The sequence below is a fragment of the Exserohilum turcica genome (genome assembly GCF_000359705.1).
Source record: "Exserohilum turcica Et28A unplaced genomic scaffold SETTUscaffold_9, whole genome shotgun sequence".
Taxonomy (NCBI): domain Eukaryota; kingdom Fungi; phylum Ascomycota; class Dothideomycetes; order Pleosporales; family Pleosporaceae; genus Exserohilum; species Exserohilum turcicum.
In genome coordinates this window covers 786,365-798,216 of record NW_007360310.1, presented here as the reverse complement: position 1 = coordinate 798,216, position 11,852 = coordinate 786,365, and the positions used below count along the sequence as shown (strand labels likewise).

The following is an 11,852-nucleotide window of genomic DNA, read 5'->3' as shown; positions in this document are numbered from 1 at the left end:
AGCTCGTCACTAGCGTTAATATTGCGGCGATTAGCTAGCTTAAGAAGGGGGTAGAGAGAATAATGCTCTTGGCTAAGCTAATGCGCGATTAGATCGCCAGCCTTAAGAGGGCTAACGAGGCAGCAACAAAGCGTAGGCAGCGTAAAAGGAAGCGGATATAGAAGCATGGAGTGCTAACAAAGGGAGCTAGAGAGGATCTACTTGCTTAGCGTGAGGCTAATCAGCAGATTGCTTATGAAGAGCGTTAGGGAGGAGAGCGATCAGGTGTCAGCCGCCAGGCTTTGGCGCGCTGCAGTAGGTGTAGAGAAACTGGCCACAACTCGCGTACGTGCAAGAAAGATACTCTAGGTACTGCTTAATCTATTATATTAATATACAGTAAAACAACTATATTGTGGTGGAACTACAGGCTTATAGAGGTGCGCAGGTTTAGTGGGGTGCGGCGCTCGCTTGTACGCGGCGCTCGCTTGTAAAACACGTTATATAATGATGATGATTGAGATTATGAAAAAAAAGACTCCGTCTCCATCTATATATACACACAATTGATTGCAACCACATCGTCCTAGATAGTTTGAGAATGCTTTATGACATTATGTATGAATGCCATCACATGCAAAAAAAAATCCACACACAAAGTAGTGCTTCTTGTCTGATATAATAAAAATTGAGCTGTATTTGTCTTTTACACATATTGCACATATTTTTCTATCAAAAACAGCGGGCCCTCCATGTTGCTTGCATGGTAGCAAGTCGGGGAATAAAATAAAAGGAATAGTTCTTCTTGCGAGCCTAGACATGCACTTTTCTTTTTTCGTGCATGGTTACCAAAAAAAATTACAAACGCCATAAATATATAATGCCGTCAATAAAGAAACAACAACAGAAAAACAAAGAGCGTCAACGGGATCAAAAAGAGCTTTACCTATCAAGGGCACTTGACCGAGCACCTTTCTCAGAGGGGCGTTGTAAAAATTATCGTCTTCGGCCATGCACCGTAAAATGCACCATGGCCGGCTCCATCTGGGTCGACACGCAGCTGATCAAGAGTTACTTTTGGGCGTAGAGGCTGAACACGTCAAAGCGCTCTGGTACTAGAGGGAAACCACACCTCGTCTGTGTCAACATAGTCAGCAGTGAGTCGGTGCGCTGAGAAGAGTCGGAATACGTACCAGATTACTACCGCACTGCTAGAAGCGGGTTCGGTGACTGGGCTTTGCCGGCACAACGGGCAGAGCAACAGATACGTCTTCAACCTGTTTCGCACTGTGACGAACACAAAAGGTCAGCAAGCACAACGGGGTGACAAGAAGTGTGGTGTATTACGTTTTGCTAGCAGTCATGCAAGTGCAGAAATGTGGTAAATAATAAAAAGGTCAAAAGGAGGGGGGGGGTGGGGACAGTGCAAGAGGAGCAAGCCTCTGAACCAAGGCAGATGGCAGCTCTCTTGTGCCGAGAAGAGCTTGCGCTATAATACTATTTGCGCTGGCGTTTATTTGCTGCATTGTGAGGCTGGCCTTTTCTTTTCTTTTGGGAGGGGGTTTAAGAGGGAGCGCTCTGAGCAGATGATACATACCCGTTGACATCCTTATCCAACTGCATATATTCCTCGACTGCGTTCTTGCCACCACGGTCCAGGAGGTAGGCCATGTAAAAGTGTGATAGCTCTTTTGCGACTTGAGGAGTGAAGCGGCCCTTGGTGCGCATCAGCTCGTGAACCGCCTTTATCCGGGCATGAGACTCTTCCTGGTCGGAGGAAGGCTGTGCCACTTCGAACTCCAGATATTTGATCCAAAACTCGCGCGAGTCTCGGAATCGCTCGTACTTGTCCTTGAAAATCTGACGTGCCTCGTCAACGCTGCCCTTGCATTGCCAGAGTATTCGTGCTTGCTCCGCTGCTAGTATGCCGCCAATCTGGTTGTTGGACCCTTCAATGTATTCTTCCAGAAGATGGACGGCCGCATCGTTGCCTTGGTGCCGTCGCTCGACGCCTGCAAGATAAATGAGAGTCTCCGTGTGCTCAGGCGCCTCTTCGAGCATAGAAAGGTAGATATCGCGAGCTACAGAGGTTCGACCGAGCTTCTCCTCGAACCGAGCCCAATTGAGGCGTATGGCGGGGGCTGAGATGGGCACAAATATGCAACTAGCTCTCATGTAGATGATTCTTGCGTTCTCTTCTTTGCCCTGCGAGAACATCCAACGGGCGTATCGCAGCCAGAATTCATCGTACAGCGCACAGGCAACCAGGCAGCGTTCGTACAGGAAGGACGTGCGCTCAAAGTCTCCCTGCTTCTCCTCGTACTCGAGGTACTTGCGCCAGTTTTCAAGTTCCGACTCTTCTAGCTCTGTGACGTGGAAGTAGGCCCTCTTAATCGCGTGTTCAAAGGTCCAGCGGTTTGTCACCTCCTGCTGTGTCTTGGAGTACGAGTTGTAGTAATATTCGTGGATCTTTGTGCGCAGCTGTCGCTCAACCTCAAGCGCCGGCTTCTCGGGTTGTCCCTGGTTCTCTAGCTGGACCGCAGCGTTCATGCTTTCGAGCGTCTCGGGATCGGCTAATTCCTCCACTGGTCGGTTGGAGAGCAAAACGGAAAACTTCTCGTAGTATCGGGCAAATTGGTAGATGGGCAGGTGCAAGACACGGCTGTAGATCTTGGTAACGTTGGCTGGCTCTTGGATGCGCTCCTCGAACTCAATGTACTTGTCCCAGAATGGGTGGCTTTGAAAGTCGAGTCCGACAAAATGAGCGCCCCGCTCAAAAAGCCTATTCGGTCAGCATGCATGAATTTTGGAACCATGGGGAAAGAGGGGGCTGGAGGGGGAATGGGGTGAGATCTTGCAAAGTAACCCAGTATGCCAACAAGGGGATGGTAAGGCTATCGACTTCGTGCGTCCAACGTCTTAGGTTTTGCTCTTTCGTGGGAGGGGCAAAGTGACGGGGGGCAATGATGAGGCGCGTCAAACGGTATGCAGCGAGAGATTACGCGACAGCTGAACATGTAACGCCCGAGTGCGCGGGAGCCCACCGCTGGCTACGGCGAGTTTGAGCCTCCGAATCGGGAGGGGAAGGGGAGGAAAGGCAAGACTTACTCTCGGATGACATCGTTGTCATGCGACGTGTCCATCTTGAAGGTGCAGTAGTTGGCCCAGAGATCCACTGACGGTGTAATGCAGGAAACACCACGCTCGTACACCATCTCCGCAGTCTCGGTACCGCCAATCGAGAACTCGAGGTCGGCATACTTCTTCCAGTATCCAAAAAACAGCGGGAACTTTGTGAGAAAGCAGTCGTAGACGTTGCGGACGAGCTCGATGGCCGACGGACTGGAGTTGCGGGTGACACCGCCTTCGAGCTCAGAGGCGCGAGTGACGAGCGCTTCCCACCTCTCGAAATCGTCTTCATTCTCTACCTAGATGGGCCGTCAGCTGACGCTGCACACACAGCGAGGAGACGGAGCACTTACGACTGCGCCTAGAAGCTTGTTGATCTCACCGGCAGCCTCTTCTCCAGTGTAGTGCACTTGGGCAATGCTGCCGCGCCCGGTGGCCAACATCGTGTCGCGGATTTTGCTTGTTGCGAAGGATTGTAGGTGATATTAGGCTGAGATGTGAATGCGACGGACAAAAGTAGCTCGGAGATGGTGGAAAGAGCTTTGCGACAGTCGTACCGTGGAAGCCGCGCTCGAGTTCGCGTCGGCGAAACCACTTTCGTCAGCGCCGTAGCGCGCAGACGCCAAGCCGAACGCCTGCGTGAATACGAGCAGCCCGCCTTGCAGTGACGCCAGCGGCCATGAGCCGCTTGATGTAGCATGCGGAATACACGGAATACACGGTATGCAGAGTCTCATTGGAGAGTGTCATCCAAGGTTGGCTTGACGAGTGTCTTTGGGTAGCACGAAATATCCTCATTTTCCACATGCGCAGTGGACATTTGCGTGTCAGAATCTAAACGGCTCGGGCACAGTCTAGTGATAATCTTGTTCATGATGATGTATTGACCTATGTAGGATTTTGCAAAGAGGCAACAAAGCCGCCAAGGTATCACGCCAAACAGGAGGGCTACACGGCCTCTCCGACCAAGACCAGAATTCCATACCCCAAGACTCCGGGACAACAAGCACGTGTATTGTCACTCAAGCAGCCTTCTCTTCCTTCAGAAAAGGGGCCGTATCGCTTGCTGAAAACGAAAATGGACTCTTGCCCACTTCGGGGCTTCGCGGGCTAATGGGCAGCGCAAACAAGCCGTCGTCCTTGTCGTCATCATCGGTGGCGGTCGATAGCACCGGGGCTCGAGACTGGAACACGGGCGCTGGGCCAGATAGTGCGTTGAGCGAGCCCATGCCAGCACTCTGCTGCTCCATGATGAACTGCGGAGGCGCCTGGGCCGCGATTTTCCGAGGTGGATCTGCTGGCTGAGCCTGGGGTGGTTGCGGAGGCTTCGCCGCAAGTGTCGATGGATTTGCGCCCTTGAAGACAGCGAACGAACTAATGGCAATATCCGACGACTCGGGCGATAGGGGGTTGGAGAAACCCGGCGTGCTGCTGTTGGGCGAGAGGTCCTTTTCGCTCGTGCTTAGTCGCAGTCCCGCCAGTTTGTCCATCAGCCGCCCTCCGCCAGGCGATCGAGGGCTCGAGGGCCCCTTCATCGGAGCCAGCGTGGGCTCTCCCAGTGAGATGCTCAGGCCTGCCGGTTTGGCATTCACGCCAAACGTCGACTCGATCCACTCCTTCTCTTGCACGGCCATGAGCAGGCCCACGCCCTCGACGTTGGTGCGTGACTCGGCCTCAATCTCCTTTTGCAGCACCTGCAGCCGCTTCTTTGCCCAGATGGTGTGCAAGACACCCTTTTTGCCCGCTGCACGCGCAGACGCCCCGAGCTCCGGTGGGAAGAGGGCCGGGAGGGGGTTGGTATGCCAGACGACGGGAGGTTTGCTGGCGTCCTGTGGCCGTAGCGTCAGTGTGACGCTGGTAGGTACCGCAACGCCCGGGGGCAGCAGAAAGTACATGCGATGCACATCATTGGCAGGCTGGTCGTTGGCAGGCAAGACGCGCGTGCTGCCGTCCCACGAAATATGCCAGTCGCCGCGCACGCCCCGCGTTGTGTCGTCGTCTTCCCACTCCACCATCAGGATCTTGGTGCCTGTTGTGGCATTGCCATGGCCCGCCTCATACTCGTAGCGGGCAAGCGCATTTGCGCTCGAGATGCTGGGCGACTCTACCTCGTCCTTGGCGGGCTGGCGGGTGGTGGTGTCGACTGAGGTGAACGGAATCGTGGCTGGAGACGCCATGGGGGAAGGTGGAGTTTCGAGAGTCGAGGAGTACGATACGGGGCGGGACGATGCGTGTATACACGTGGGTGGGGGGGTGGGCGGTATACGAGAGGTCTGTGTGTTAATAACGGCGACGGCAGAATGACAATAATTGGCGGCTCGTACTTGACGTCGTGAGCAATGCGACGACGACACAGGCAAAGACGAGGCTGGACGCACCCGCCACACATACGCACCCAGGCTCTCGCTCTCACGCACACGACCTCTGACTCGGGGCTCGGATGGCAATCTGGAGATGGCGGTTGCTGTACATGTACGTCCGCGGTGAGCTGCTGCGGCTTCGCACTCGCACTCCGGCCGCCGGTGCTGCTTCGCTAATTTTAGACAGGCAAGGCCTCTCTTCTCCACGGCCACGCCTCGTACTGTACCAGTAGCAACGGGCGCCAGCGACTGCGACTACTGCGCCACATGCGGAGGGCTGCGTAGTCAGGGCCCCCTTTGGTATACGGGGGCCGGCCAATCACGTCTGCATGGCATGCATGCATGTAAGAGTGAGGCGTCAGTCAGGTTGAGCTTTTGCTCATCTGAGCTGCTGCTTCTTCTTCTGCTGGTATGCATCCTGGTCTGGCGTGCTGCTCTTTGCGACTTACATTCTCTCTTCGTCTGGCCCTCCTCCCCCCCCCCCCCGCGCGGCCGACTTCTTGGGGCGACCCCACCCAAAGCATTTGCTTATTTCTTTTGCATATATTTTTCTTCAACACGATACCCACTTTTGTAATTTGGATACCATTGGCTCCGAGGAGGAGCAGGGCAGCATTCATACGGCGCAATAGCATCGATTGGATGGCGTTAGGAGCGACTTTTACGGCTAACGAGACTACGGCTAGATTGGGCGTGGTGTTTTTTGGCAGCCCCCTGGGCAGGCCAGGCCAGACTGGGAAAAGGGGGGGCAAATGTGGTCTTGGGGAGCTAGCGCAGCACCCCAGCGGCGGCCGCGTGTATAGTAGAGTAGTGTAGCAGTGTAGCCATGCGGGCTGATGAGAGAGAGAGAGTGTGTGTGTGGTGTGTGTGTGGGTGAGGGTGTATGAGAGCAAACTCTATAGGAGAGGAATAGAAGCTGAAACGGGCGATACAGTCCCAGTTCTTCTGTCGCATCATGTCCCGCCAGTGGACACTCTGGGTGTTGCCCTTTGCAAGGTTTTCGTCGTTGACCCGCCACACTTCCTCGAGGAGGTTCTTGACCCGGCCGTACGATCCAAAGTTTGCCGCCTCGCCCAGCATGGCCGAACGCTCAGCAAACATGTTGCGGAAGCCAGACTGCGGCACCGAAATGGAGCCAGCGACCAGCAGTGGCCAGACCAGGGCGCGGTCGAATCCCTCTGGGCCGGCGGGGATGTACTCTATGGCCTTGCAGAGAGCGCTGACGAGGTTGACAAACGTCGGCGACGTGCGATCAAAGTCCGGCACTAGGCTGCAGAGGTAGATGCGCGCGGCTAGGCGGTACACTGCAGTCATGTTGCGGCGAAGCTGCCTGGGGAGAATTTCGCCTGTTGACGTGTAGGCGCTGTTGAGCGAGCCCTGGGGCGGCTCAGTGAGGCTGATCTGTTCGCCCAGCAGCTTGATGTGTTGGCAGAGCTGGCACACGTCCATGTTCTCGTTCTTGAGCGCTTCGAGGCACGCAATCTCCGAGATGAGGTACATGATGCGGTCTTCGCATCCCATGAGCTCTGCCAGGCCGGATGATGCGTCTGCAATGAGCTTCTCCCGGTACGTGTCGGCAAACGATGGCGTCCTGCCCAGCATGGTGGCGCCGAGAATGTCAATCCACGAAGCCAGTGTCATGTTGAAGGGAGGCTGCACATGCGCCTGTCCGTTCATGGCAATCATCTGCGCAGGGAGATCGAGCCTGTGGACAAGGTTCTGCACTGCTTCAAAGTGGCCGTGCCATGGGATGTCCATGAGACCGTCGTTGAACCGGCCGACGGAGCACTGGAAAAAGATCATGCCGAGCGCTGCCTCGAGTGTCTGGCCGTGGTTGCTGTCGCTGTAGAGGGCTGCGGTAAGCTGTTGAACGGTTTCACCGCGGTGTCGCTGGATGTCTTGGTCAATCTGCTCGCCCGTAAGCCCCTGAGTGGTCTTCATGTGTAGTGCAGAGATGCTCATGCAGCAGTGCAGGTATGCCTTGTTGGTCTCGAGCGCAGGGATGATGACATCGCGCTGCGCTGCACCAGGCTGGTTTGTTTCCAGGACAGGAAAAGCGGATGGCATGATGCTTTCCAGGAAGTGGCTGAGCAGATGTCGGTCGCAGTCGTCCACCTGGATCGACGGCTGGTGCGAGGGGCTGAAGGTGCCATATGTGTTGTATTCAAAGATGGGAAAGTCGAGAGGCTCCTCAGTGAAGGATTCGCGGCGCTCAAAGTAGTCCTGCTGGATCCAGTTGTCTGGTGGGTAGACGGGAGGGGTTTGGTAGTGGCTGTACGACGAGATTGTCGAGTCGCGGCGAGTGGGAATGTCGTTGATGAACATCTGGCTCTCCGTCTTGATGTCAATGTCGTATGGGACATAGTGGCCCGGATGGGCGAAGCTGGGCGGGAAGCTGGGCGGGGGCATGGCCGCGTTGTAGAAGTCGATGGAGGCGGCGGCGGCGGCAGCAGCAGCAGCAGCGGCAGCAGGGTTGAAGGTGTAGTCGAGCGAGTTTTGCGAGTCGACAGAAGGCGCCCGTGTACAGCTGACGCCGTCGGAGAAGGTGTCTGCAGTCTGCATCGAATGGCACAGGCTTGGGGGGGTGTTTGTGGTCATGGCACTGCCCTGTGCCGTCTTCTCGTTGAGCTTGGTGCGCTTGATAATGCTTTTGATGAGCTCCTTCTGGCCGCGGCGCTGCTCATTGTTGCTCCACCACATGGGCCGCTTGTACTCGCACTTGAGGCCGAGGTGCTTGCAGGCGCGGCACGAGGGCTTTCCCTCGTCGCACTTCTTCCGTCGCAGGCGACATGTGAAGCACCCTGCACCAGACCCGTTAGCCAGCCGGCCGTGCATGCGGCAGATCCCTGCATGGGCTTCGCAAAGAAGGAGCAGGGCTTACCTGTGCGTGAGCGGCGATGCATTTTGGAAGCCTGCTGCTTTGCAGCATTGGCGGCGGCGGTCGCGGTGCCTACCATGGCGGTCGAGTGCTTGGTCGTGGTGGTGGCTGTGGGAGGGGACGAGGAGGACATGGGCGGTCGAGGTACCCAGAGCCGTGGTATATGAAGCAAGGCCGTAAACGATGCGGCAATAACGACTAAGGCGCGACGGGACGATTCGAAAGGGACAGGATGGCAGGGCTCGACCGGGCTGCTCGTAATTAAAGATGGGCATTCAAAAGCTCGACCAGCGGGCTTGATGTGAAGGAAGGAGCGGAAGCAAATTATGCGGTCTACCTGGCATGCGTCGAGGGCTATTAGTGAGCGTCAAGTACCTTATATCTGCCCGGAACGGCACAAAGGCCACAAATATGGCTGCATCTATTCTTGGACGGGGTGCGATGGCTGCGAGATGCGAGAGGCATGCAGGCAGCGGCAGCGGCGCGCTGATTGGGCCGACTAGAGGCGTCATGTCGACATTTGGGGTCATTTGGGAGCCTGCCCGGCTATTTTGGGGCGCACCTACTTACCCGCCGCGCTTGGTCCAGCCGCGGCCCCGAGCGCCCATCGCTCCACGGCTATCGATCGGCCTACTGGTCCCCGCAGCGAGCTTTGCAGGTGAATAATTGTGCCGTTGGTTTGCTTACCATTACCAGAAATGCGCACCTGGATGCAAGAGCGAGCAAGAGTTTTTTGCGCGAGCCGGCAGGGGTCGCGTGCGTGGGTGACGAGTGGCCCGCCCGCATCCTCGCACTGCAGCTGCAGCTGCTGCACTGGCCTGTTCTGCTGCGGGGCACCATCAGCCAAGTCGAAGCCGTCGTCGTCGTCGTCGTCGTCGTGGTTGCAAGTTCAGAGCCGTCTGTCCAGGAAACACTTGCATGGCCATGAGCCTGTGCCACGTCGGCGACAAAAGGCCAGCGTGACACCGTGTGCTCGCCTTGTCGTGATCATTTCCACGGCGCGCGCAGGACAGCAACACGGCGGACGGCACTCGTGGCCCAAGACGGCAGGTCGGTTGACGATGTTTTCCCGAGCTACGCGGGCGACGACGAGGGGAGTGGATGAGGGTTCGTGTAACGCGGCGGACGGGCATGGCACACGATGCAGCGCGCAGCCACTCAGCGCGCGCCGCCAGTCGCTTGTGCTGGCGTGCTGGACGTGGAATGTGGAATTTGCAGAACAAGCTTTTGCTAGCGCGGCGCGGGCGGCCAATGGCGGGCGGCTGCGGGCTAGCTCCAACTCTAGCTTACACTGCACCCCTAACCACGACCACAACCACGACGACGACGACGACGACTATGAATAGGCCGCTAATTAGCCCGCGTCGGGCGTGCCCCCAAAGGCCCATAATTACACACAGTGCGTGGGGCGGGCGCTCGCTGGAGCAACTCCCGCTTTGGGCGAGGCACGGCGGGGGCGGGCAGCCATTGGTTACCGGCAATTGCAATCAATACTTGGCAGGCGACGAATGGGGCTCGTCGACGACTGGCCGGCCTGTACCAGCTCGGTCGCGGTCGGGCATACATGCCATGCCTCACCTGACCGCGCGGATTTGATGCGAGCGCCCACGGCCACTCGTGCTTCCCCGGCTGCTGGGAAATGATGCTGGCTGGCACTGGCCTCGTTTGCGTCCTTGTTGGGCATCTAGTGCCACGGCTCCGCGACCGAGCGACTCGTGGTGCCGGCTCTTTGTACTTACACCACCACCACCACCACCAAGTGCAGTATGCTGGCGCGGTAGAGCCGGCTACCCTGCCTGCCCTACCCCGTGGGTGGCACAGGTCCAAGTGCCCGTTCCACTGCCCGTTCCACTGCCCGTTCCACCGCCCGCTCGGCTGCGCTCGTACTCGCACGTAGCAAGCGAGCAGCCCTGTCACATCAGAGGTGCAACTTACTTTTTTTTTGCTCTGCTTGGCGCGTCTGTCGAGAAAAATGCTTGGGATGATGCTTGCACAAGTTGCGGTCTGGACGTGTGGTGGCCGCCAGCCATGTCTGCACGCTGATTCGCCTGGGGCCGTCGTGGCAGCGGAGCACACGAGAGAGCGTCGACTCGGGTGGCCGCAGGGCCTTGCGGTCACGGGCTCGCGGTGTGCATGGTCTTCTGCGCGGCCGTTGGTCGCCACGTTGATGAGGGTTTCATGGTGGGGAGTCACGAGGGAATGTGTGGGTGTCGTGTGGTGTCGTGTGGTGTCGTGTGGTGTCGGGTGGTGTAGGGTGGTGCAGTGTGGCCGGGCAGCGGTAGCAGGCTGCCGGCCGGGACGCTTGTGTCGAGGGATGAGTCAACGGCGCGCCCGCTATCGGTCGCGACGTGTGTGTATGTGTGCGTGCCAGGTTGCACGACGCCAGCTGGGGAGCGACAGAAGAGAGAGGTCGAGGTAGGTCCGACGAGCAGCAGAACGGGCCCGCCATGACGACGATGAGATGTGCTCTTGACTCTGTGGCGTCGCGGGCTGCACGCAGCCGCTCGAGCACGGAACGCATCCGCATGTGATGATGATGCTTGTGCCAATATCGCCTGCTGCATATCACTCATGAGGCTGTCGGCTAGCACACGTCAACCCGCCACGACCACGACCTGGGGACCACGACGCCGGACGTCCGCGCCGAGGCTCCACCGCTGCAAAGGCGCGGTGTAGAGCTGGCTGGCTGGCTGGCTCCCTATGACGCTGGCCGTGGCTCTATCCAGGCACAGGCACAGGCACAGGCACAGGCACAGGCACAGCCGTCGACGTGGGCATGCGCGTGGGCGCCGAGGTTCACCACGTCCCACGAGGCGGCCAACAGCACGCGGGCACGCCATGGCCCAGCTCAGATCTTCGCTGCAGCGCCCGCGCGACTGGCGGCGACGACACGATCCGCTGCCGTCGTGAAGGGATCCGCGGCGGCAACCCTAGTGCTAGCACCACCCACGACTAGCCGTCTTATGTACGTATACTATACTGTACATGTACACGAGCATACTAGGTAGTGCAGCGCTGTGCGGTGCGGTGCGGTGCGGTGCGGTGCGGTGCGGTGCGGTGGCCCGTGGGATATTAATGGCAATTGCCCGTCCGCTTCCGGCTCTATTAGCAGCCATTAGCCCCGATTAGCCCCGATTAGTCCCGACGCCCAATCTGTCGCCCCCAGCCAATCGCCGCCGCCGCTCGTCCTCTCAACGCTCTACACTAAGCGCCAGCCTGTCGCCCGCCCCAGCATGCCCCAGCGTGCCCCAGCATGCCCGCCGCCAGCTCGTCCTCGCTCAGTGGCCGCTTCGCCCTCCTATGCGCCGTCCCGTGCAGCTGCCACAGTCACAGTGTGATATCGCCCAAGCCCTACCTCTTCCCCCCCCCCACCGCCAACGGCGCCCAAGCAACCTCTACAAAAGACCCGCAAGCGCTCTCCACCCGAAGGGTCCCTTTTCCCGTTTTCGACCGTCTTGTGCTGCTACAGTGTCCATGTGTGTCTATGCCATGCTCGCGACATTCGC

At 57.9% G+C, this 11,852-nt stretch overlaps 3 protein-coding genes across 3 annotated transcripts; all 3 read right to left on the bottom strand.

Annotated features, from left to right (window-relative positions):
* Window positions 1-697: 697 nt before the first annotated feature.
* Window positions 698-3,677, bottom strand: SETTUDRAFT_166294 (uncharacterized protein). The gene is made up of 5 exons (XM_008033272.1): window positions 3,462-3,677; window positions 3,088-3,407; window positions 1,577-2,761; window positions 1,173-1,266; window positions 698-1,116 (listed from the first exon to the last, which is right to left on the bottom strand). Exons 1-4 carry the CDS (start codon window positions 3,549-3,551, stop codon window positions 1,191-1,193), a joined length of 1,671 nt encoding a protein of 556 aa, XP_008031463.1. The 5' UTR covers window positions 3,552-3,677; the 3' UTR covers window positions 698-1,116; window positions 1,173-1,190.
* Window positions 3,678-3,970: 293 nt separating this feature from the next.
* SETTUDRAFT_166292 (uncharacterized protein) lies at window positions 3,971-5,392 on the bottom strand. The gene has a single exon (XM_008033271.1). It carries the CDS (start codon window positions 5,283-5,285, stop codon window positions 4,131-4,133), a length of 1,155 nt encoding a protein of 384 aa, XP_008031462.1. The 5' UTR covers window positions 5,286-5,392; the 3' UTR covers window positions 3,971-4,130.
* Window positions 5,393-6,396: 1,004 nt separating this feature from the next.
* SETTUDRAFT_166291 (uncharacterized protein) lies at window positions 6,397-8,622 on the bottom strand (the record flags this gene model as incomplete). Its single annotated transcript, XM_008033270.1, has 2 exons — window positions 8,350-8,622; window positions 6,397-8,269 (listed from the first exon to the last, which is right to left on the bottom strand). Coding segments are annotated over exons 1-2 (2,003 nt in total), but the record flags the coding sequence as incomplete, so codon positions are not given.
* Window positions 8,623-11,852: the final 3,230 nt, after the last annotated feature.

What these genes read in the sequence shown, in the direction of transcription:
- SETTUDRAFT_166294 (XM_008033272.1), bottom strand. Translation starts at nt 3,551, where the DNA reads ATGTTGGCCACCGGGCGCGGCAGCATTGCCCAAGTGCACTACACTGGA. An exon ending in GACAACGATGTCATCCGAGA is followed by an intron (nt 2,762 to 3,087) that starts GTAAGTCTTGCC and finishes CTGACCGAATAG; the next exon opens with GCTTTTTGAGCGGGGCGCTC. An exon ending in TTGGATAAGGATGTCAACGG is followed by an intron (nt 1,267 to 1,576) that starts GTATGTATCATC and finishes TGTTCGTCACAG; the next exon opens with TGCGAAACAGGTTGAAGACG.
- SETTUDRAFT_166292 (XM_008033271.1), bottom strand. Translation starts at nt 5,285, where the DNA reads ATGGCGTCTCCAGCCACGATTCCGTTCACCTCAGTCGACACCACCACC.